The 27135-nt window shown below is 38.1% G+C and overlaps 1 protein-coding gene across 2 annotated transcripts in view; it reads left to right on the forward strand.

Moving 5' to 3' along the window:
• KCNMB2 (potassium calcium-activated channel subfamily M regulatory beta subunit 2) overlaps nucleotides 1-27135 on the forward strand; it is a 215742-nt gene that overhangs the window by 68343 nt on the left and 120264 nt on the right. Inside the window, exon 1 of one of the 2 annotated variants that reach the window (XM_074190961.1) lies at nucleotides 7855-11405. The exons of the other annotated variant lie outside the window; for it this stretch is intronic. Coding sequence (XP_074047062.1) covers nucleotides 11371-11405 — 35 coding nt within the window. The 5' untranslated portion in view covers nucleotides 7855-11370. Of the gene's footprint in view, nucleotides 1-7854; nucleotides 11406-27135 lie in introns of those variants that run through there. 2 annotated transcript variants of the gene reach the window in all.

Here is a 27135-nt window from a genome sequence, read left to right on the forward strand (position 1 = left end):
ACCATTTGATGTAGGAAAGATTGAGGAAAAGAATGGAGAATGGAGGAAAAAACACTGCAGCTATTAGCCTCCATTCTCTCAGGACATAAGTTCTTATGGAGGAAAGCTGTAGTTATTTCAAGATCAATGGAGTTAATCAATCAGCAACCATTTATTAAGTGCCTACTATATGCCAGACACTATGATAAATACTGATAGTCCAAGTACCAAAATGAAATTATCTCTTCACATGAATTCATATTCTAGTAGGGAAGAGAGTAAATGTATATATAAAAATATGCATAGCGTTGCCACAAAGTAAATAAATGCAAAGTAGTTTGGGAAGGAAGGAACTAGCAACTGAGGGATTAGAAAAGTTTCATGCAGAAGATAGTGCCTGAACCGAATCTTAAGGAAAGGGAGGGACCCCATCAAGTTGGGGTAGGGAGAGAGTACATTCAAACATGGTGGACTCCGTGGAATCCAATTCTCAATTTTACACAAAAGGAACTAAGGAAAGGGTCATAGAGGTATATCAGAGGAAAGATTTGAACTGAGGTTCACTGATTCTAAAGCCAGGCCTCCAAGAGGCAAACTCATGGGCTTAACCTCTGAACCCCAATAAAGAAGGAGTTTATCTGATCTGGTTTCCTTATGAAATTTGTCATTTCTACAGTTTTTCCCCCTCCGGAAGCAATCATAACTATAACCATAGCCTCAATTTTTCTAGTTCTTTGAGGTTTACAGAGCACTTTGCTCATTTAAAAAATATGAGAGTTGTTGTGGGGAGGGGAGTGGGAAGTGACCCATAAAATTTAAGATTTTGACTATATTTGAGTGACAATTTCTTGGGAAATTTAAAGCTGGAAGGGACCTTGAGAGCTGTCTAATCTTTTTTTTTTTTAGGGTTTTTTTTCAAGGCAAATGGGGTTAAGTGGCTTGCCCAAGGCCACACAGCTAGGTAATTATTAAGTGTCTGAGACCGGATTTGAACCCAGGTACTCCTGACTCCAGGGCCAGTGCTTTATCCACTGCACCACCTAGCTTCCCGAGAGCTGTCTAATCTTACACACTCATCAAGCAGCTGAGACCCAGAGAGAGTACAGGACATATGATCATAGAATCCATCCTCTATAACTAGAATAGTCCTTGCAGAGCATTTAATCTGACCTTCCCACATTTTTAGCAACCCCACAGAGATAATAATATTAATAATTCATGTTTATATAGCTCTTTAAGCCTTATAAAATTTTTTGTACTTATTATCTCATTTGAGCCTCACAATGACCCTATGAGTGGAGTGCTGTTATTACTTCGATTTTGCAGTTGGGAAACTGAGACCAAGAGAAGTTGGGGACATGCCCAAAGTCACACAGGTAGTAAATGTTGCCTCAGTTTTTTCAGTCAAGTCTGACTCTTCAGGTCATGACCTTATTTGGGGTTTTCTTAGCAAAGATAGTGGAGTGATTTGCCATTATCTTCTCCTTTTCATTTTATAGATGGGGAAATTGAGGCAAACAGAGTTAAGTAATTTTCCCAGGTCTCACATGTAGTAAGTATCTGAGATTGGATTTGAACTCAAGAAAATGAGTCTTCCTGACTCCGGGTTTGGCATTCTCTGCACTATGCCACTACCTTGTTGCCCATATATGTAGTGAGTGATAGAGTCACACCAAGATCCTTTGATTCCTTAACTTTTTTTTTTCTTAACTATTTTTTTTTGCAAGGCAATGGGGTTAAGTGGCTTGCCCAAGGCCACACAGCTAGGTAATTATTAAGTGTCTGAGGCCGGATTTGAACCCAGGTCCTCCTGCTTTAGTCACTGCGCCACCTAGCCGCCCTGATCCTTTGATTCCAAAGGCAGCATTCTCTTGCCTCCAATCCTGTAAGAATATATTAAGTACTGAGAAAACAAAGACAAAAGCAAACCTTTACTTGAACACAAGGAGCTTGCACTCAACATTCCCTGTGTGCCAGTCTGCATTCTGAAAAAAATAATAGCAAATGAACAGCTTGCTATTTGCAGAGAACTGTCCCGGGTTCTGAAGTGGATTCAAAGTTTTTCTGAGAGTCTGTCCCTGCCCTTTTGGACCTCAAAGTTGAGAAGAGTGAGAAAACATTCTAAGCAAAGGGAACAAAGAGCCTTAGTGATAGCACTAAGATAGGACTGTGTAGTGGCAGCATTCACAGGGAGAGTTGTCTTCAGTAGATGGAGCATACAATGCAGAAATGGGAGCAATATGAAACAAAACTGAAAGGGCAAGAATGGAGTCAAGTTGTAAAGGACCAAGAATACCATATTAATTCAAAGAAATTATGACCAAAATGTAAACTAGTGTCCGAGAATCACTGAAGCAACTGGTGTAGATAGAGGCAATGGTAAGAGATAAGCTTGTCTAATTATAATATCAATACTATGTATGGGGGGGTTTAAGATGATGCAATGGACAAAGTGGTGGATTTGGAGCTAGACAATTGGGGTGTAGCCCAGTTCTGCCTCCTACTACCTGTTTAAGCCCTTATGCCTTTTTTATTCCCAGAAATTAGTACAGTGCTTTGCACAGAGTAAGTGCTTAATAATTGCATGTTAAAAATAATTGACTAACTCATAACACCTCTAGGATACAGTTTCTTGATTTGTGAGGGGATGAACTAGATTATTCTTTAGCCCTGAATATCTAAATCTATGATCTGATGTCCTTTCTGGGTTTCTCTCTCTGTTTGATTCTCAAATGAGAAGACTGGACAAGATAGATTCCAAGGACTCTTGTAGCTTTCTATCTATGCCCCTATGGAAGAAACCACTAGGGAGTTATGGTATAGTGAAAAGAATTCTGAAGCTGATACCGGGAAAGAACAACGCCCCAAGTCCCATTTCTCAAGTTTAGTAGTTATGTGACATAAGGAAATCATTTTCCCTTTTTTGCCTCAGTTTTCTCCTCTATCAAATGGGAATAATATTTGTCTTCTTCCTGTTTTCTTCCCAGAACTGCTATGAGGAAATGATTTTGTAAACATTAAACCTTAAATAAGGATGAATTGCTATTATTAAAGTCAAAGCATTTTCCCTATAGACCAGCCAGCAGATTGCAACTGCTGAATTCCCCCCTTCCCTAAAAGGCCAGTCTATTCAGCCCAACTCCTTACTTCCCCTACCCCCAACTCCAACTTACTGCAGAAATGAGTTGCAAAGCCTGTCTAACTTCCATGAACTTGAGCCAAAAGTCTGAGAGAGAGAGATAAGGTGGGAAAGGGGACTTGAGGGTTGAAGAAGGAACTGGGATATATTTTTTCTAATCTCATTGCAGTGTCTTCCTGGAAAGGCCTGGAAGGTCTCCTTAAAGTCTAACTGTCTTAAAACACAGAGTAACTGAATGCCCCAGCTAGTATCTAGTCCCCATCAGCTTAAAAAGAAGGAAAATGGTTGCCCCCTTTCCCCAAGCTGGTACTTGAAACCAATCCCAGGACCAGAAATTTCTACTGCCAGATCCATGTTTGATTTGCTCTTGCTTTTTCTCTAAAGAATTCATTTTCCCCCCCTCATATTTTTTCAGAGCTAAAGAAATGATGGATGTGGGGGGCTGAGGGAAGATAAACACAGTAATGTTGGAAAAGATTCTTCATAATGCCTTTTACTAAGGAAGAGACATCCAGGTTGTATCTGTGGCTTTAGAAGTTTCAGATTTGAGTTCTAGATTTTGACATTAATTATGTTTCTTCCCTGCTTTCATCTCCTCAGGCCTCTGGTCTATCTTCTAGCTTTTTTTCCCTAGACTTCATTAGGAGAGGTATGGTGTCCAGAACAGAAGAATCAATCATCTCATTTTCCTCTATCCTGTTCAGATCATTTCTGGAGGATTATTTTATTTTCACTACTGTTTCTTTGCTTGTAAAATGGAGATAATAATACCAGCAGCACAGGATTGTGATGAAGAGCAAATATATATACATATATATATATATATATATATATATATATATATATATATATGCACAAAGTTCTTTGTACTCCTTAGAATATTATAAACTTGTCAGCTTTCACCAATAACATTATTATTGCCCTAATATTGAAGAAGAGAAATGATGAGCTACAGTGCAGCCAAAATAGTGAGATATCTAGAGGTTAGACCATAGAAGGATATTATAAAGTACCTGGAGGGGCAGCTAGGTGGCACAGTGGCCTTGAAGTCAGGAGGACCTAAATTCAAATTTAATCTCAGACACTTAATAATTGCCTGTGTGGCCTTGGGCAAGTCACAACCCCCCATTGCCTTGCAAAAAAAAAAAGTCAAAAAAAACAAAAATAAATAAATAACTGGAACAGTTTGACCTGGAGAGGATATTTCTGTTTCCAAGTTTCCAAATGGCAATCGTGTAGAACAGTTAGCATTGTGCTGCTCCTCCAGAGAGAAAGACTAGAAGCAATGGACTGAAATTACAGAGCAGTCAATATAGATTTGATGAGTGGGTATAAAGTCTTACACTGGAGGTCCAAAAAAATCCAAGTTCACAATAAAAATTAGAGGAGAGCAGCTAGATGGTAAAGCCAGCTAAATGGTAAAGCCAGACCTGGAGTCAGGAAGACATCTTCCTGAGTTCAATTCTGACCTCACAATTTTAAGATATGTGTAACCCTGGGCAAGTCACTTAACCCTATTTGCCTCGGTTTCCTCTTCCATCAAATAAGTTGGAGAAGGAAATGGTATCTTTACCATGAAAATCCCAAATGGGATCATGAAGAATCAGCTATGATAAAAAGAGTTGAATAGCAATAAGATTTATGAAGAAGGCATACATGGAATTCCAGACATGGAATTCACAAAAGAAACTCCGAGATCTGGGATGGGTTTCACAACAGAAACTTGGAGCCTGGATAGCTTTTTTCCTTCACTAAAACAGTTACAACTGTTTAATTAACAAACCACTGAATAACATTGCTCCCTTAATTTCAAGGAGATCATTTGATCCAAGGGAAAAGACCAAAGGGAAAAATAAGCCTATACAATGTAATTATTTAACTACAGTTCATTCAGTTTCTTGGCATTGGCACCTTTTCTTTTAAAATGCGAGAAAATGGATCTTTTAAAGTGTTATATAGTTGGTACTTTATTTTGTAAAAAGAGAGAGTTGGCCTAGAGCAACTCCAAGGTCCTTGCTAGTTTTAAATTAATAGTCCTCTGGTTTGTCACATATGTGATTCCCTGATTCCTAGAATATTCACTTCTATGACAAACTTCTAAGTCCTTTCATTTAAAATTATGCATCTCTTCCGCAATCATTCTCAAACGACTCCTATGTATTCACAGTAATGAGTTCACAACAAATAGCTGAATTTTCTATAGCACTATAAAGATAAAAGAAGTGGGGAGGGGAGAAAATCATAACATTTAATATAGGAAGAGTGCCTTTTTGCCATTATTTTATTTGATCACCACAAAGGCTCTGTGAAGTTTATAATGCAGGTAGTACTATAAGCAGAGGAGTAAACTAAGAACCAGAAAGTTAAATGACTTGCCTATTGTCATACAACCAAGAAATGTCAGTAGAAGCTTTAGAAACCAAACCTTCCAGAGACCAAGACTGCTGTGCTATATTTTACCCTTCCTATTTTTTCACATATTAAACTCTGCATTCCATTTTATTTGGCTATTATTTGTTACTGAATTTACAGTCGGTAAACCTGGATTTGAATCTCAATGCTGTTACTTAATAGGTTTGTGACCTTCTTCAAGCCCTTGTCTTTTTGCCTATATTGCCTCATCTGTAAAGTGAGGAGATTGGTCCAGAGCATAGTTTCTAGATCCTTTTTTAGCTCTCAATCTCAGGGATAAGGACTGAAAGATCTGGCAGAGGGATAATGACAAGGAATAAAGGAGGAGGTAGAGAAAGTCTCTCCCAATCTATTATTTTTTTAAGTTTCCATTATCTATGTAGACAATTGAAAGAGGCTACTGCCACCCATGTCATAGAGAATTACAGAAGGTCTACTCCCAGATGCAGCTCCCTGGCATCTCCCATCTAGGTGTCTCCATCTTGGGTGAACTGGATATGCAGAGAGCCTTATTTGATCCTCACAACAACCCTGTGAGGTAACTGTGATTACAATTTCCATTTCATAGATGAGTAAACTGAGACTAAGGGAGGTTAAATAATATGCCCAAGGCCATCCAACTTATATCTAAGGCAGAATTCAAACTCAGAGCTTCTTAATTTCAAGTTCAACAGTCCATCCACTGCCATAATTGTGATGGGCTAAAACAAAGATCTGAAGTTAATTAGGCAAAATTTAATAGAATAAATGCCAAGTCTTGTTGGATTCTAGAGTTTATGACCTTAGCAACTGTTTATTTACATATATGTTTGTATGTACATATGTATTACGTATATTATATATAGAAATGTTTTCATGGAATGTAATCTCAATAAAAGTGAACAATGTGATAAAAATGAATGAATGTATATATAAAGCATATGCATTTATTTAACACTTATCATGCACCATGCAATGTGGCAAATGCTAGGATATACAAATATAAGGAATCCAGACAATCCCTGGCTTCAGGAAACTTGCATTTCAACAAAGGAAAAAACAAGCAGAAGAGATATAGAGTTAGACATGGGGGTCAAGAAGAGAGGGTTCAGGCAGTATAGCTGCAGATGGCAAGGAAGACTGAGATGGCATGATTCCAGAAAAGATGAAGTAAAAGCTCACTTCTCAGAAACCACGCTTCCAGAGGCAGGATTCCTGAATTCTAGTAGGAGATGAAAGGTCCCAGGATCAGTAGAATGATTAGAGATAACAACGAAAGAATTTTATATGATTTGGGGCTACCATATGCCTTAAGAAAGACATAGCATGGAGGTAACTCTCCCATGAGACACTGTCCTGGTCAGATGAAATCTGGGTTATTGTATCAAATTCTGGGATTCAAATTTTATCAATGATATTAACAAACTGGGTATCTGGAGAAGAAAGATCTAGATCATGAGAGATTCTGTTAACAAAATTAAGCACTTTAGTCTGAGGAGAAAACTTGGAGAACTTATAAGAGCTGTCATTAAGGATCTTAAAGGTTATCCTATGGAAGATGGATTAGAATTTTTGTGCTTAAGTCAAGAGAAACAATGGGAAGAAGTTTCAGAAAGTCCAGTCCTCATATCAGGAAAAACTAAGAGTTGAAAGCATATTATTGGACATGGATTATCTGGACTAGATGACATCTAAAGTTCACACTGGCTCTATAATGCACTATAATCCTAATGATTCTCTGTAGTACCAAGTAGATGGTATGAACAAGAAATGCTTTGAATTCCAAGGATTTGAGAGTGATCTGGGAAGGCTTTATGGAAGAGAAGTGAATTAAGAATGAGTCTTGAAAGATAGGTTGGAAAGAGAAGAGGAAATCAGAAGGAATTCCAGGGATGGGGAGAGATATGGGGCCTTTAGGAGCAAGCTATGTTTAGTAGATGATGAGAAAAAAAAATGTAGACTGGTTAATGATAAAATGATAATAAATACAACTATCATTTATGTGCCATTTTAAGATTGCAAAGAACTTATTTTATTTGTTCCACACCACAATCTCATGATATTTGTGCTTTTGTTACTCCTATCTTATCAATAAGCAAACTAAGTCAGAGGGCAAGTGACCTGACTGAGGTCACACACAGTTACCATGTGTCTGAGGAGAGATGTAAAATCAGGTCTTCCTGTCTATTAGATGTAGGCTCTTTCTACTGTATCTACTATAGGGCAGTACTGGGAGAAAAATCTGTAAAGTTAGTTTGAGGATAGTATTGGGGTGACCTGGAATGCCAGGATTAGTGGTTAACATTTTTTATTCATTCATGAATTTTTTCTCTATCTAGGTATAAAATTAGTTGGTCTTTTTTCTTAAACAATACTAGTATGAAAGCTCTTGGAAGGAAGGAATGTCTTCTGCATATATTTACTTTGCAACACTCCTTATTCATCTATGTATCTACATTAAAACATGCTCAATAAATATTTTTCACTTGTTGACTAAGACTATCTGTCTGCCTGGCTCATCTTAAAATTTTCTCCAATTGAATTGGAATTACATTCAATTCAGAAAAGCATTTACCTATCACCTGCACTATAAAAAGTACTGAGGTAGATAATGAGAATACAAAGGAAGCAATGAAAAAATAGTCTCTACCTTTAAAGAGTTCCCATTAGAAGTAACATTCAGGGGGTGGCTAGGTGGTGGCTATGTGGCACAGTGGATAGAGCACCAGGCCTGGAGTCAGGAGTACCTGAGTTCAAATCGGGCCTCAGACACTTAATAATTACCTAGCTATGTGGCCTTGGGAAAGCCACTTAACCCCATTGCTTTGCTAAAAAAAAAATGAACATTCAGATCTTGCCTCTTTGATGAAGGAACACTGCAATAAATAATTTGTGTATATTTTTTAAAGTCATTGAACAATCGATTCCATTTGACTTTGAGTTAAAGAACCTTGCTTCAATTCTCAGCCCTACAGTTTACTACCAGTGGGACAGTGGGACAGTCCATTCACATTCTGGATTGTTTCCTAATCTGTTAAATTAAGGGTGTTGACCAAGATAACCCTTTACATCTCTGCAATCTCTTAATCTATGATCCCCTTAAGAAGTTACCTAAAGAGGGCGGCTAGGTGGCACAGTGGACAGAGCACCGGCCTTGGAGTCAGGAGTACCTGGGCTCAAATCCGACCTCAGACACTTAATAATTACCTAGCCATGTGGCCTTGGGCAAGCCACTTAACCCCATTGCCTTGAAAAGTCTAAAAAAAAAAAAAGTTACCTAAAGTGGCCTGTACTTGGAGAGAGAGAGAGAGAGAGAGAACATTTATATAGAGTTTTAGAGGTTTCAAAAAGCTTCACAAATATTCTCACTTTAGTCTCCTAGAAACCTTGAGAAATAGGAACTACTATTATCTCCATTTTACAGATGAAGAAACTGAGACCAAGGGAAGTTAAGTGATTTGTCTTAGATGAAATTTAATCTAATCTTTCTGATTCCTAGACCAGCATTCAGGTCATTGCACCGACTAGTTGTCTCACAAGTTGTTTCTTGTGGTATCCTACTCATCCATATCCCCAAGAATCTTGAAAACGTATCACATGGCAGGAAAAGGCTCATCGTGTGACATTAACCTGTGGGCTTTGGTTATCACCAAGCATCAGATTACCAAGCAGCTCAGCATTCTCTTACACAGCTTATCCTTCTGGAATAATCGATTAATAAGCATTTATTAAGTACTTAGGATTCATTAAATATGTATTAAATATGAGCCAGGCACTAGAGAACCAAAGATAAAACTAAACCAGGTCATGCCCTCAAGGAACTTAAAGTCTATTGAAAGAGAAAAGACACTGGCTTCTACTTAACATGAAAAAATAAAGGTTGAAATGCCATGATTGTATTGAAGATTCCCCCTTCTTCCATTAGACATATAGCCACCCAAGCTATTTGTGTGCAGAGGAAATGATTTTGCCAGGATAGTCACCATTTCCAAACTGAGCTGTTTGGCATTACATCATGAGCTAATTTTGCCAAAAATGGTTATCCCCAGGAGAGAAAAAAAATCTTGCATGTTCACCTTGGCCTCCTGATCACCCTAGAGGCATAGGTGATAATATGTTTTTAGGCAACAGGAAAAAGAAAATTTTATAAAGTAATTATCAAATGATAACTGGAAAAAATATTTTCTTCAAGTCCATCTCCAAAACCTATCATTCAGTGTGTAACCCTTTGAAGTAAGTAATAAATATCACACAAGAGATTCCACCACTACCCCACCGGAATAGTTAAAATCTGAACAGCCTTCGATCTCATTAAAAGACCTGGTAAACACAGACCTTCTTACCCATGAGATGATTATATTAGGAAACACTCCTACAAACACTGTGAAAAGATTAGAAGGAAAAATAAAAACCCAGATGCTTAACCAGGTATAAGACATTTTCCTCACAGGTCAATTCGGTCTATTAAATATGAAAAGAACCTCTTCTCCAAATAAAGGAACACAGGCTTTCCTGTTATATAAGGATATATTTATTCATGGCTGGGGGTTCATGTGTGTGCATAACACTGAACAAGTGGTTGATTTCTCCAGTCATTGTTTTCATCTTTAAATCAAGAGAGCTTTTCGCCAATCCAGATCATCCAAGAGGAACAGCTAGCTACCAAGAACATTCCCTGATGAATCAGAGAGTGACTGACATGAGATCTCGAAACACCATCTCTTCTTAATTCTGAAGAACTAACATTTTAAACAGGAACAGATCAGCTCCCAACCAACTGTGGCGCATGTATTTCCTTTGCCAAGAAGGGCAGACAGCTTTTATTTTTCACCGTGGAAGCAAATTAGCAAGTGCCTCTTGTGTGGAATCTGTTAGCAGACATAGACAGATGAGGAATTTCTCTCGATCTTGCTGGAACTGGGAAAACAAACACCATCCAAGGACAAAGAGCTCCAGTCGGATGTGACCAGGAATAACACTGAGGAGCCCTATATTTCCCTCCAGGAATTTACAGAAAGAAACACTTCTGAATGGAGATGAAGAAAGCATCTCAATCTTTGTTTGTCTGCAGAAGTGACATTTTCCAAAGTAAAGGCAGGAATGGGAGAAAAGGTTATTCCTTATTTACTTCGACATGACTTGAATGTGGGTGGAGGTGAACTTGGTTCAGGAGTCAGAGAGCCCCAAAGCTGATCTGGTGTGGCTGAAGGCTAAAGTCACTGCCTAGAAATCTCTTTCCCTCCCTTTATTCTATAGTAAAGTCTCAATCTCATCTGATATTCACATAATCTCAAGTTCATACATGTGTGAGTCTATCTGACATCTGCCCTTGCCTCATTGTGAGCCAAAGTGAGAATTACAATGTGGGGACTTTTACAAAGAGAGCTTTAAAAGTATTTAACCAGGAGAAAATTTAAGTTTCCTGCTGCTAATGGAAATTGCCACGTCCACAGAGCATGAGAGCAGCTCAGTCAGAGGAAGATGTGTAAACACCTTTGTGGAAGAGAAGTGTTTTAAGAACAGTGGAGGTAAAAAGGGATTCATACAATAAAGTTTGCCAGTCTTCTCAAATCTTACTCTCCACTTGTTTTGACTGTGATTTTCATTCTCAACTACTGAACAGTAAGGAAAATAATTGAACAGCTAAGCATTTTCCTCTGTTTCTTTTCTTTCTTTCTTAACATGACAACATCTATGGAATTATAATGAAAGAGCAAGAGTAAAAAAGTCCAAAGAAGGCTCCAAAAGGCAGTTTATGGAAACTTCCCAATTTCAAAAAAGCTTCTTTTCAGAAAATGAAAATTACAGATGTGACTAGTTAGAAGAAAAAAATCTCCTGAACAGATCCAGTTGAAATCTCCATGTTGGAAACCAGTGGAGGTCTACCTCTTCTAAGGTAATCTGATTAGTTCAAGGCTATTTAACATTCCTGAACATCCTAGCACTAAGTGAATGTCAGTGAAAAATGAGGAGTCAAGGTTTGAAGCATGCTCTAGGACAAGTGAGTCCTTTCTTTTTTCCATTCCAGAAAATAATTCTAAGAGCTTGACTCTTTTGAAAACATAAATATACTGAGATGTTGAGTATTTGAGTAAAGGATATTTTATAAACAAATTTAAGTACAGTCTTGTGGCATAAATTATGCTATCTCATCTAAAAATATATATTAAGCTATGGTTATAGTTTGAATCTAAAGACTGCTAGGGATCATATTTTTGTGACAACTTGGTGAGATTTAGCATCAAATCTTACTGATCTAACATACCTCCAGGCTTCAGATTTTAGGGGGAAAATAACCCAGGATTGTTCCTGCAGTGAAACAAACAAGAGACGGTGATGAATTTGGAGGGTGAAAAATAGTCACACAAATTAAATTTGCTTGTGGCACAAAAGAAAATAAAGGCTCTACATCTGTGTCTGAAACTCTATGATGAGTCCTTTTCATTCATAACTTATTCCATTGTAAACCTAAATCATACAAGATTCAGAGGTGTCTAAATGATGTCATTTTAGCTATGATTCTGGGGACAATGGGAAATGATGTAAATTTAAGGAAATAAAACTTGAAGATGGGGATTACAATGATTGCATCTCCTCTGGCCATTTTAGGCTTCTGCATCAAAATGAATCTTTGGCTGGCTGATTTTTTTATTCATTTTTGTGTCTCTTTTTTTCTGCTTGGGGCAGAGAGAAGCAATAGAAAAACAGAATAATAATTATACTAAGTAAATCCTGGGAAGAGCCTCATATTTCTGACAAGGAATTATCATAATAATGTGAAGTAGCTTCTATGCTATCCACTGAATTCCGACTGAATGGGAACTATCCCTGAAAGTCTCTTGCATAGAAATGATTGTCTGTTACAGGTGATGAGAAATTCGAAACTCATCACCACCTGTGCATTATTAAATCATACAAACATATCTGAGATGATTGTGTATCATGGCTATTTGTGTCTTTTGGCAAATAGTTATCAAGTTGCAGGCTTAAAATCTATAGACTGAGATATTGTCATGTATCTCATGTTATAATCTGGATTGCTGTAGATTTCATCACCACAGTGACAATTATAATTTCTGTATGGATTTATCCATGTGGACTAGAAGGCTTTGGTTCATCTCTAAGTAACAGCAAAACTTTATTTGATGTGATAGTATATCATTTCTCACATACAACTAATTCACATATATGTTCCAATTAGCAATGTGCAGCTTGCCAACTTTTGGGGGGAACATAATTATCTTGACTGCATTTACCAAGTTTAAAGGAATAGAGTAACTTAACAGGGGCTAATCATACATCTGGTCTTAATCATAGGGTTTGTTGATAGTATATAAAAATTATAATGGATGAAGCTTATGGAGAATACATGTGTCTTAACTATTTTAACATGACCTTAATCTTGATAGTGATTCTAATTCTGATTAGCAATGCAGTGTACCACTATAATCCTCAGAGACCAATCCTGGTCAGAATACTGTGACTGGCCAAGGGTTAGCCTCTATGGAGTTTTATGCTGAGGTTTGCAAAGGGAGGTCAAGTCTTTTACAAATAGTCAATTCAAGATAAAAACAACCCAGAGATGACAAAAATCATAAATAATACAACTATTATTTGCTTAGCAGATCTTCAGAGCTCCAAATCCAAATCTTTCAAATGGGGAATATTAGCCAAAAATGGATGTAGGCAGACATAAACCATGAACTCATATTATACAAGGAGAAATAGTCCTTGTGAGGAAAAAAAGGGGGGACCCACTTTCATTTTCAAAGGGCAAAAGTTAATGTGACTACATTACTTTGGGTCACATTAACATTTTATTTACCAAGATCCTAGAAAAATATATTCACTAAAGAAAAGTCACAGAAACTAGTTAGGTAGAATCCACTTATTTTTCAGTGGAATTGAATTAAGATCTCTATAGCTTATTTACTGATGGAATTGAATTAAGCATGTGTCCTCCACTAAAGAATTAGGTTTCAGAACCACAGACAGTTCTATTTCCCAAAAAGCAGGAGAATCTGAAGTTACCAGATATTGTGTCATGGGTCTCCATGGTCAACGAATTCATCACCTGAGTTAATAATCTCCTGGTGATGAGCCTCAGCTAGAATGTTCTTAATTTTAAGGATGATTTTCAGACAGTCCAAATTTGAAATCTTTCTATTGAGAACCTGCCAGAACTATAGCTTCATTAACATAACTTTTGAGAAACTAGTATCACTTTCATGCCATGGTCAGACCTTAGAGCAGAGTTTTTATTTAAAGAAATATTTTGTGTTATTAATTGTGGATAGTCTTCCTTAACTCATTGCTGGTGAGACTTATAATGAACTCTAAAAGGATACATTGACCAACCCTGTATAATATTGCTACAAAAGATTTACAGGCCTATTCAAGCATAATTATCTCACAGATTTAGAATAGACATCAAAAGGATAAAAACAATCTATGTATTTATTCACTGGATAAAATGAAATCACGAGAAATGAAAATTGTATCTTCATGATGTTTTGTTTTGGTTGTTGTTTGCCCTTCATTCTCCAAGAAGACCATGACATCAGAGAGGTGATACCATGATGAACACGTGAATTGGATTTGGGTGGGGGGCTCTGCTAAGTTACCAGTCTCATTTTCTCCTCCAAAACCATCTGGACTCAATATTAGATATGAATCAGGATGACTGGAGATGTCCCTAGATGTAAGGCAATTGGGGTTAAGAGATTTGCCCATGGTCACACAGCTAGCAAGTGTCCAGAGGCTGAGGTCAGATTTGAACTCAAGTCCCCTTGACTTCAGGACCAGTGCTCTATCCACTATACCACCTCGCTGTCCCCATAATGTTTTAAGCACTGATTAGCCAATCAATTATCAGGTATGTGATAAAGAGGATTTCATTTGTGTAGGAGTTAAATTAGATGAACATTTAAGACCTTGCCACTATGAAATTTTGTGATTCTATTTTACAGTGTTGCTCTATCTAAATATAATTAATGAAATTCTGGATGAGCTTTTCAAAGCTCAAACAGATTTACACTGATGAATCTCCTTTAAATGCAAGCAGCATTCGTAGCTACTAGCTTAATCAAGGGATTTGAACCAATTTCAGTTACAAGACTTCAGATTCCACTATCAAGTCTATGTTTTCTCATAAAATGGACATAGTTATGGCTTTGCTATAGAGTATTACTCACTCTTATAGTCCTTTATCAGAAAATATCTTGTTCTTTTGGTTAAATCGTTGTGGTGGTCAATGTCCCATGTATGTGGATATGAGAAAGAGAAAAAAGAAAGAGAAGGGATAATGGGAAAAGGAAGAATAGAGAAGGGACTGTATGAAATTTGAGGGAGAAAAGAACCCAAAAGGTAATAGAAAAGGGAGATGGGGTCCTTCCTTTCACTCTACCTCAACATCTCTAGCCTCTTCTCTTGACATTTAAGATGGGGAAAAGCAGGAGACAAAGTAGATCATCTTCTCTTCTTTCATAAAGACCTGGAGTCTGTGAACTGTTGTGGCTTTTTTAATTTGGATAACTCAATTTCAATATAATTAGTTTCTATTGTAATCCTATGTATTTTAATGCATTTTACAACATTATTCTGAGAAAGCTTCACCAGAGTGCCAAAGGATCTTTGACAAAAGAAAGGTTTTAAATGCCTGCACTAGAGTTGAGCGGATAACTCTTAGCTTTTTTAATTTATAAAGAAAAGCCTTCTTGAACCTTAAAACCTGCATTCATTGCAGATAAAGATCCATTTTCCTTTCATTTATAAACTCATAATCTGTGGTTTTGCCCATAGAGGAAACTCCTAACCTGGGGATTCTCTTTATCAAGGCATACTGTAATCCTATTTTGCACTAGTAGATAAATCTTAGGGAGTCACTTAACATTCATAGAAGTTAAGTGTCTTCCCTATACTTACAGCTAGCAAGAGTCAAAAGTAAGATTTGAACCTATGTCTTCCTGAGGGCAAGATCAGCACTATAGTACATTACCTCTACATTGTGATGCACACTATGGAGAAAAGAGATCACAACTCTAGGCAGTATAATGACTGTGTGATCACAATTCTAGGCATTATACTGACTGTGTGATCTTTGTGAACATATTAAATTCTCAGTCCTCTAGATAACTCTGTAAGACTCACAGTTGCAAAGAAATTAATGTAAATTAATAGAGGAAGTTTCTTCATACAAGAACTCTTTTTATCAAAGAAATAATAAATCCCGACCCTTATCCTCTAAAAAGTGATTGTGTGTGTGTGTGTGTGTGTGTGTGTGTGTGAAATGCCTTTCTATTTCTTTCTTTCTTTGGAAAACCTATAACTTGTTTGCAATCATTGGATACTTAGCAAGATAACTTACTACTCTCTATATTTCCATTCCCAGTTTATAGACCCTACAACTCTGGAAGCTTAGAGTCTTTGCTCTAGTCAACATGAATCCCAGAATGATGAGCATAAAGGAAATTTTGGATAAAAGATTTCCAGGTGAATGTTTTAACCAGGATGTGTGGCACATGGGAGATAGAGGAGAGGGTCTTTTGCATGGTGCAACTCTAAATTTGAAAAATATGCCTTCAGGATTTGAAGATGGGCTTTTGTATATGGAACATTTCATTCAAAATCTCCACCGACCATGTAAAACAATTAACGACTTCAAGGGCCATGGTCAAGGCTGACAGGCCCTAAGTATAATTTGCTGTCAAAATTATACTCCCAACAAAAGTTTGATAAACCTTGAAAACAATGATCCCACTTTCACAAAGGATAGCTGTCAGGCTGTTGGAAAGCAGTCGTTCTGGAGGTTTTGACACCATGATGACAAATGTGAAGTTTGGATTTTGCTTGTCATTCTGGCTCATGAGCAGAGAGTCTAGCTGTCTTTGTTTTTGTTTTTGAGTCATAGGTAATTGAGAGAGATTGTGTTGTTGATAGTAGGAGACTTGGTATGAGGAGAAATCAAGATTTCTTTTTGCTTCTAATTCCTCATATATAAAATTGGGCTAGATAACATGGCAGAGTAAACAGAGGTGCTGGAGTCAGGAAGAGTGAGGTCCAAGCCTCGTGTCTGATGCATCCTAACTGTGCTCCATCCTAACTCTCCGAATCTCCAGGTAACTTTTTTGACTAGAAATTATAAATTATTGAGCTGGTTCAATGAAGGAAATTTCTATATAGAGGGAAGGAAAATAGAAAAGGTGGAAGGGAAAGGAAAAGGGGGAGAGAAAAGAGAAGAGAGGAAGGAAAGGGGAGGAGAAAAAAGAAGGAGAGAAAAAAAGGTGAGAAAGAATTCTTTCCATTACTCTATCCAAGAGCACTGCTAAGATTCAATTCTTCACAAAAATGTAAGGCACTATTTTTCAGAAAATGTGTTACTATTCTGGTGTCTACTTTGGGAAACCCTCTCCATAGGCTGAGAAATTGAATTCCATAACAAGGATTCAAACACACATTTTTAGTCTGTTAGGTACCTCACAACTATTACATCAATTGGGTCTTAGGGGCGGCTAGGTGGCGTAGTGGATAAAGCACCGGCCCTGGAGTCAGGAGTACCTGGGTTCAAATCCGGTCTCAGACACCTAATAATTACCTAGCTGTGTGGCCTTGGGCAAGCCACTTAGCCCCATTTGCCTTGCAAAAACCTAAAAAAAATGTTCTAAATTGAGTCTCACAAAAAACCTGTGAGATAGGGTAAGCATTATCCCCATTCCACACATATGAAGCCTAAGGCATATTAAATGACTTGCCTTTGACCATACAACTAGTGAGTACTGGAGGTAATATCTGAACTCAGCTCTCTCAATTCCACTTTGTGTTCTCTTCCAACAATCTCCTTCATGTGTGAAGAAAATTATTTGACAAGAATATTACATGCTGATGCTGTCCTTAAGGAGCATACATTCTAATGGTAGCTACAATTTACAAATAGGTAAATGCAAGATAACTACAGAGAAGACAGAAATTAATTTTTAAAAGGGGGGCAATTAGAAGACTGGGAAAAGCTTTGTGCTTTCTTGAAGGAAAACAGAAATTAAGAGGCAGAGGCAGTGGTGAGGAAGAAGAGAATTCTAAGCAAGGCTAAGAGGACAGAGAATGCAAAGTCAAAGGAATGGAAAAGTGCAAGTATAAAGTTCAATGAACTGCAAGAAGAGCGAGGCACTGATAAAGCACCTACTATGTGCTAGGCTACTCACAAATGTTATCTCATTTTATGTGGATTACAGAATGTGTGGGAAGGGGGGGGAGTTGTAAGACAACTAGAAAGGTCAGCAAAAGCATGGTATGGAAAGTTAAATGATAAACAACAGACTCTTTATTTGATCCTGGAGGTAACAGAGATCCCCTGGAGTTTACTGAAGTTCTCTTTGACCTGGTCAAAACTACATTTTGGAAAATCACTTTGGTAGTTCAGTTGGAGGAGTGATGGGGGGGGGGGGGAGACTCCAAGGGAGACCCCGGGGGAGGAATTAGATGACAATAACAATAGGATGGATGAGGGTAAAAAGAGATTCACATAAGAGAAATTCAATAAATGATCCTTGGTTGGTCCTCAACCTACAGTATATCAGACCATAAACCTAAGGAAAGGAGGGGAGGAAGGGGGGAACCACATGAGCTTCCGATTGTTCTATAGAAGGATAGAAATTCAAGACCACACAGGGAAAAAAACACTGAGAGGAGCTAGAAGAAAGAAAAAAGGGCTGCAACTGAATCTCTGAAAGCTTTTTAGTCCTCATCTGGCCATGAATCCACACTCCCACTGTCCAACACGTTGCACTATGAGCTCATAAAGATAGTTCCATTTTGAGAATCATATACCAGGTGCTGAAGAGAAGAGAAAAACAATTAAATTCTTTCTCTTCTCCAGCGCTTATCACCAACTCGAGGTACCAGCTGGGTTCTTCATTTCTTATACCTGTTGCTAATACACAGGCTAGATGAAGAAAGAAACACCTGCAGTTCTGTGAGGAAACCTGATGAAACTGTTGACTTCAAAGAGGACCAGGAGAGAATTCACTGAAACTGTGGGATCTTGGGGATTTCTCATGACCCCATCCACTTGAGGCAGCATAGTACAATGGATATATGGTCTGAACTGGGTTCAAGTTTCAGCCTATTTTTTACCTTTGTGACCATGGACATTCCCTAACCCTCTCTGATCTCAGTTTCCTCATTTCTAAAATGAGGGTAGTTGAACTAGATGATCTCTGAGGTTTCTTCCAGCCCTAAATCTTGGGAGCAATCTGAGCATAACTTCTTAGAGATCACATAAACAGTAGTAGACAATAATTTCTTGCTCATTTTCCTTGGGTTTTTCCCTGACCACACTGCAACTTATTCATAGTTCTATCCTCAGAGGGATTTCATTCCAGCCCTGAGAATTCCCTTTCTACAGCTTCCCAAATATATTTCCCTGGTAATCTCAGAAGGAACAAACATTGTTTACAATAGTCACATTTTCTGTTAGCTCTCTTCCTTACCATAGCCAGGGATCTTTGCCCAGGACCAATCCTGTCTTGCTCTAAACATAAAATTTCTCTTGAGACAGATTTATGTTTCTTCAATATGTTTGCCCAACAAAGAGCTCTAGATTAAATAAGGATCATTCTAGAAAGATCGCAAATACCACACATGCGATCAAATTTAGTGGCCAGCTAATCCAAGCCCCTTCCCTTTATTCTGAAGCAGAAGAGCATAATGGGTAGAGAGCCAGAAAGCCTTCCAAAGACCTGCCTTCATATCTTGCCTCAGACAGTTGCCAGCTAGGTGACTCTTAACCCTCTGAACCTGTTTCCTCATTTGCAAAATGGGCATAATAATAGTGTCAAGTATGTTGGATTATTTTAAATTCCAAATGAGATACTATAAGTAAAGTATCTCACAAGCCTGAAAGCATATAATTGTGAGGCTTATTGTTTCATGAGAAAACTTTTCAATGACACATCATAAGAATGGGAAGAAAATGAAATGAATCATATATGATATTTGGTGCTAATTGGAACAGCTAGGTGACAGAGGTAGAGTGCTGGACCTAAAGGCAAGAAGATTTGAGTTCAAATCGTTTGTCAGTCATTTACTAGCTGTGTGGGCAAGTCACTTGCTGCCTCAGTTTCCTCCTCTGTAAAATGAGTTGGAGAAAGAAAACACTCCAGTATAGCTTCCTTGAAGAGTTAGACACAACCATTAAAAAAATAGTTGAAATCAATTCCCTCATCTTCCCACAAGAATGAATAAATAACTGAATAAAAGAAAATCTATTTATTTGATGCTTACTATGGTGCCAAGTACAGGGGTTACCAAAAGAAGGCCAGAAAAACCCTATAAAACAGTCTATAAACAAACATCAATTAAGTATCACCAATACACCAGATGCTGAAGCTATAAATACAATGAATGAAACAATCTCTTAGACCTAAGCAGCTTATATAAAGAATCTGTTAAGTCTACTGAGTTGAATTGAGTTAATAAACTATTCAAACTTATAATGGTCTAACCCAAGGCTTGTGGGGAAGGTTCAATCCTAACTCATCCCCAGAAGGACTACAACAGCACATGGAGAAAAAACACTCAAAAGATGTTAAAAAGCACACCTTAGGGGCAGATAGGTGGCGTAGTGGATAAAGCACTGGCCCTGGAGTCAGGAGTACCTGGGTTCAAATCCGATCTCAGACACTTAATAATTACCTAGCTGTGTAGCCTTGGGCAAGGCACTTAAACCCCATTTGCCTTGCAAAAACCTAAAAAGAAAAAAGCACCCATCTAAATAAGGAAGAAAAGGATTAAGTAGACAAAGTAAAGAGAAGAATATTATTACAACTCCCTAGCCATGAAGACACCTCTCAGGCACCCATGGAAATCTGTTGGCAATCAGACTTTGTTTCTGGGTTAAGAATTAAATTGGAATAATTGGATATATTTTTAAAAGCTATTTGTTGAGAGTTTTTAACTGGCTGCTCTAAAGGATTTTTTTTTCACTGACCCAAAACAAAAGTCAGGATTGCAGAATAACCATTAGAATTTCCATTTAATCATAAAGGTTACAAGATTTAGAAATGACTTCACTCCTTCCTTTCCCCTCTCTCTCTCTCTCTCTCTCTCTCTCTCTCTCTCTCTCTCTCTGTGTGTGTGTGTGTGTGCATGTGTGTCTGACTTTGTTAAGTCTCACACACACACACACACACACACACACATATACACAGAAACACAGAGAATGTTTGCAATGCATATTTTGGACTGACTATAAAAAGGATGCTTTTTATAGAGATTCACAATACTCTTTTCTTAGCTAGCAAAAGTATTTATTATTATTAATTTATTCCTAAGACTTCTAAGTGTGGGAAATCTGATTCAAGAAGAGTTAAAAGACAAGAGGAATATTCTAAGAACAGTCCGTCCTTATAGAGAATTACTTATTGTAACTTATCTCTGTGCTGTGACAAAATGTTGACTGGCCAAAAAATGATAAATTGTTATAGTTACAGAAGTTTATGAAAACTGTGTTTCATTTTTTTCTTTCCAGTATCTAACATTATTCCAGGCACATAGTAGGACCTTAATAAATTCATCTTAATGTATGGATGCATGCATTCATTGATGAATGAATGGAACTAAGATTGGATGTGGAGTCCAGAAAGATAAAGGATTGATTTCCATCTCTGATACTTGCTACCTCTATAATCATGGCAACTGTTCATCACAACACCCTGGTGGAAATGAGATAGATGAATGAATTGATGGGTGGGTGGGTGGGGTGGATAGATGGATAGATGGGGAGGTAAATGAATGCATACAAGGACAGAAATAATTATTATTAATAATATTATAATGTAGATAATACTATGACAAGGTGAACTGGATTCGAGTGAGGAGGTGCCATTGCTAGGTCACCAACCTCACTTTCTTCTCCAGAGCTAACTGGGTCCAGTGATCAGATGTGAATCAGGACAAATGGGGTGGTCCTGGATGTGAGACAATCAGGGTTACGTGACTTGCCCAAGATCACACAGCTAATTAGAGTCAAGTGTATGATGTTGGATTCAAACTCCCATCCTCCTGACTCCAAGGCCAGTAGTCAATTCAATGTACAATCTAGCTGCCCACAGACATTAAACTTACATAATATAACACCATCGTTCTCTTCATAATTCTCTCTAGGCATTAACTTGTAGGCATAAATCCATAAATCCAATGTCCTGTCTAGAACTAAAGAGATATTTTGCTTAAATCAATTCCGTATTATGGATGGAAAGATAGAAGTTTTCAGCCCTAAAAAAATTTTAGTGGTAACAGCAGCCCTAGAGGGCACGTGGATTGTTGTAAGTTTAAAAGTTCAGCTTCAAAGATCTCACCTAATCGTCTCTTCTGAACAGGCTGTAGTCATTTTGAACTCAGTAGTCCCAAAATATGTTTAAACATCAAGTATTAAAACCCAACTCCTCTTTAAACATCTCACATACCTGCAAGGGTGCAGGAGGTATTCAAGGAGAATTAGCAACTCTAGTGTAAATACTAATTCTTTTCAAGGGAGTCTATCCACTTTTAGAATCTACCTGTCACCCAACTCTCACTTGTGGCTCCAATAAGCTATAGCATGCACAGAAACTGCACCCTAGAAACCATTTAGGAAGATAGGCTAAACTACACAGAGGATAACCAACAGGAATCAGACCCCATCAGTGAGTCAAGAGAGAATCTACCCAAAGCATTTGAAGACGTCTTCTGCTGGAATGAATGGATGAGAACAAATCGTTCCAATGATCATGAAGGTGACTGAAGTAAACCTTGTGGAGCACTTAGAACTTAGTTAGACATCAAAGACGGCATCCAGTGATCACCAGTTATCTTGACTTTGGCTTTGTACTGGACTTTAGGGACTATGGAAGAGAGAAGACAATTTTGGGCAACTCTGTCTTACTTAAATCCAATTCCAGAACAAGTCAAGACATCACTTAATGATGTCATTTGTCCTCTTTGAAAACAAAAGATGAACAACAACATACCTGCTGCATTCGATGTCCAAAGAAACCCTTGTTTTGGTAGAAGCCTGGCCCCTAAAATAGGCAGAATCATAATTAGGGTAGGGTGAGCATATGGACTTGTTCCAGAGCACTTGAGGTTTAGAGGACCTTAACTATATCGGTACTTCACCTAGCTAGCAAGAAGAAGCAGGTAAATTCAGAAGCGACCATAAGACTTGCTTCCTCAACAGCAGTGGTGTCCGAGAAAACTTTGTTGATAGAGTTTCAAAGGAACTAGTTTCTGAGGTCTTCTCTCTCTTATACAAGGATACAGAGGATCCTCACTCAAAGGATCTCTCCCGGGTCTTCACAAAACACTTTATAAAATCTGATTTTAGGGGATGGCTCCTATTGTTTGTCCATGAATATTCCAAGGTGTTTATTTGAGTGCCAGAATTGTTAGTTGCAGCTTTGATGATAAGTCAAGGAAAGAGGAGGACTAGACTTTTTTTAGCCCTACCTAATAATGAACATAAAGGAAATTCTGTTCTGTTCTGGGCAGCTCAAAACTGAAGTCCAATTGCTAGTTTTCTAGGAAAAAAAATGTTTATTTTGTAAGTACTCTGTTTCATACCTTTAAAACTCTAACAGGAGGCTTTACACCTGCTTCCATGCAGAAGCAAATAAAAAAGGCGACAGGTGGCAGGCAGAAAACGCCCTGGATGTTTTTAGGCTTCCTGTTGCTAAGGCAACTCCCTCTCTTAGTAAATCACTGGGGTTTCAACTCAGAGAGATTCATAAATTAATCCTCCAGCTGTGGTCTGGGACAGGGAGAGAGAGAGGGGGGCTGGAAGGGAAGAAGGGGACAGGTTTCTTCTCTTTGGATTAACTTGCTAATTTGCAAGATGTGTTTCTCTCTCTCTCTCTCTCTCTCTCTCTGTCTCTCTCCCTCTTCCTCCCTCTCCCCCTCCCCCTCCCCCTCACACACACAAAAAAACATACTTTTATTAGTCAGTATTGCAATTAGATGAAGATTCAGAAGTAAATGAATCTAGACTACATAAGATCATGACTTGTGTGCTGAAGTAACCATGGAAGCCATCTAGTCTAAGGCTCTCATTTTACTAAGACCTAAAAAGGTTAGGTGACTTGCTCAGGGTCACACAATTAAGAGTAGAATAAAAGACCTCAGATTCAAAATCTTAAGCACCTCCCAATGCACCATTCTGCATTTGGTGAGAAACTATTTGCTTAATAATAACTGCTATAATCATATCGGTTATTAATTGTCATGGCTGTTATCTGATATATATTTGATATTATATAACTGTTCAATAATTACTATTTAATTTTAATTGACTTGTGATTTCCTTGCTAGATAGTTCTTCCACTGCAAATGATAATCCATTTATTACTTATCATCTTAGATTATCTTGGCATGTATTAATACTTCATTTCTCTATCTATTGTTACTTCTAAGTGATTTGTCCAAGGTCACACAGTTAATACAGGCCAGAAAGGATGTGAACCCACATCTTGATTATCCTAGCCCCAGTACTTTATTCGATCCCACACTATCTCCTTTTCAGAAATAAATAAACAAGTATCTCCAACAGCAAGACAAACCAGGCACAAACCTAAAAATCTTTCATGTGCAGGGTAGGTGAGATTTCTAGTTCTTAGAGAATCAAAGATTTAAAATGGGGAGGGACTTTGGAGCTCTACTTCAGCCCCTCATTTTTCAGATGAGGAAACTAAGGTTCAATAAAATCAAATATCTTGCTCAAGGTCCTACAAGTAAAGGGGGGGGGGGCAAGGAAAGAGAGGAGAAGTGAGAGAAGGGTTAGAATCTAAGGCTTCTTTCTTGAAATCCATAACTCCTTCCACTGAATCACAAGCATTCATCCAGTTGAAAAACCTTCAGGTTCTCCATTATTTATTAAATAAAGTAAAATTCAAGACCCTCCCCAATCTGCCACTAGATAAGCCTTCCAGACTTATCTCAAATCTCTCCTGTTTGCATACTCTATGTGGTTGAAGTCATTCCTGCAAAACTAGAGTCACCTTATCTGTTATTCTTGCCTGCTTGCCTCCATGTACCTGCCAACCTCCTTGCCATTGGAAAGTCATCTTTGGCTACTGTAGTCATTCAAGACTCAGTTATGGCATGAAGTCTTCTCTGCTCCCCGCCCACCCCTTTTGAAAATTATCTTGTTTATTGAGATTTCTCATAAGATTGTTTTGTTTTGACCAAAACTTTCCCTTTCACTTATTTCAGTTGCCTGTTTACATCTTTTTGTGTTGGGGTCCTTCCTCTTACCACCATTGCCATTAGATTGTAGGCACAATGAAAGCAAGTTCCATAACACATCTATCAAGCAATCCTACTGTCTAACCCAGAACCCTCGAATCTTATAAATCCATCATTCATTTTCCCCCTTTCTTGTTCTGAAAGTAGAACAAGTCACATTGACTGCTCCTGGAAAGGATGTACCAATCTATTCCCCAATTGCACCAGTTACCATCCCTGTAACTTTGCAAACTCAAATGTTCCTTCCTGCCACTCTCCTCTGGTTTTCAAAGTTCAAAACTGGCCCCAGGATGTTAAGGATTCCTTAATCAGTATTCAAAATTTACTCTAGGTTGATGGTCAGGCTCTGGGGGAAAAGATTACGGATTTCTCTCCATACTCAAATTCAGAGGTCTGCTAGGTGGTGCAGTGGATAGAGCACCAGCCTTGGAGTCAGGAGGACCTGAGTGCAAATCTGACCTCAAATACTTAAACTTACTTAGCTATGTGACCTTAGGCAAGTCACTTAACTCCATTGCCATGTAAAAATCCAACAAACAACAGCAAATAATAGCAACAACAAACAATAGTTAAGTTTAGCCAGTTCCTGAGCTTCCTAAGAAATTCTTACTGGTTCCATTGTGCAAAAGTATGGTCCAGATGTTGCTGCTTTCAACTTCACTATTTTCAGGGTCATTGAATTCATCATCCTAGATGGCTTTTACAAGTGTTCATCCTGCTCTTTCATAATGTTCCTTTTCCAATTGGGAATAGAAACATGTCCCTGTTGGTGAGATCATTAACTAAGAGAACAAAAGGAGCTAGAATCCGTTACTGCACCCGTGTGATTATAGAAATCATTTCCCAGACCCAAGTTTGACTCAGTTTCCTCATCCATAAAATACCATCTCGACTCAACCTTTAGTATGGGCACAGAGGATTCAAAGAGGTCCATGGGGAGTTAGGAAAGCACGTCTTCATCCATAAAGAATCAGGTTCCTGCATCCTCAGCCTGAAAATTCAACCCTTCTCACGCCAGGCCAAGGTAATGTCCACATTGCCTCTTGCTGATGATTTGACCATAGTTGACTTCTTGGGTTCTACTTCCCCAGAATCATTTCCTAGATGTCCCAAGTCAAAAAAGTCTTTACTTTTTCCCTTGGATGTATCTTGAAATGACTCAGTCTCCAACATATCTGTGGGCCTTTACTGCTCTGGAACTCTTGGTTCAACAGTAACCATAAAGAACTATATAAATAGATGTAAGGACTTAGAATAAGCTTCTCAGGAGAATATAATCTCCATGAGTGAAGGAACTGCTTCATTTTGGTTTTCATAGCCCCAATGCCTAACACAGTTCCTTGAACAGGAACTAAAGGGTTAAATAAATGCTTGCTGAATTCAGTCATGAAAAGTATGCAAAGAAAAGAGAAAGGAAAATGCTGCTAGAATATGTATATATGATACCCCCTTCCATTCACGGAGCTCATCGGGTTAGCAGCTAGTTGGGGGCTCTAAAGCTAAGTTCAAATCTGACCTCAGACACTTACTAGCTGGGCGACCCTGGGCAAGTCATATAATCCATCTAACCTCAGTTTCCTCATCTGTCAAATGAAATGAAGGAAATGACAAACCATTCTAGTCTCTTTGCCAAGAAACCCCAAAATGGGTCACAAAGAGTTGAACAATGACTGGGACAACCAAAGAACAGCAATAAAATGATTATTTCAATAACTCAGAGAACCAAAACAAAAACTAGGTAGATCTTATCCTCAAAGACCATAAGTTCTTTTGGAAGAGACAATGTGCACATGTAAATGTATATGGAATCTATGCAAAATGAACACAAGGTAATTTGAGAAAATGGGGCATTAACAATCGAGCTCAGAAAAGGCTTCATATAGAAAGTAGCATTAGATCTGGTTCTTGAAGAAAACAAGGGACCTCTTATGGAAATAGGGAGGGAATGCGTGTTGGATATGAGGAACAGCCCGGATAAAGGTGTGAAAGTAAGACTATCTAGAAAGCTAGTTTGGTCAAGTTTCAACAGTGCATAAATGGAGAATGATGTAAAAACTGGCCAGGAAGATAATTGAGATCAAGATGAGCAGAATTTTAAATGCCAGATAGAGGAATGTATTAGTTATATCCTAAAAGGAATAAGGAGTCATTGGCATAAATTAAGGATGGAAATAATATGGTCAGAGCTGCACTTTAGAAAATTCACTCTGACAACTCTATGGTTGATGTACTGGAGGTAGGAGAGGCTTAAAACCGACAATATGGAGGTTGCCAAACTAGACCAGACAAGAGACAACGAGGTCAACAATAGTGGTGGCTGTGATTGATGAGGGAGTGAATGGTAGAATGGTAGA

The sequence above is a fragment of the Macrotis lagotis genome, chromosome 6 (assembly GCF_037893015.1).
Source record: "Macrotis lagotis isolate mMagLag1 chromosome 6, bilby.v1.9.chrom.fasta, whole genome shotgun sequence".
Taxonomy (NCBI): domain Eukaryota; kingdom Metazoa; phylum Chordata; class Mammalia; order Peramelemorphia; family Peramelidae; genus Macrotis; species Macrotis lagotis.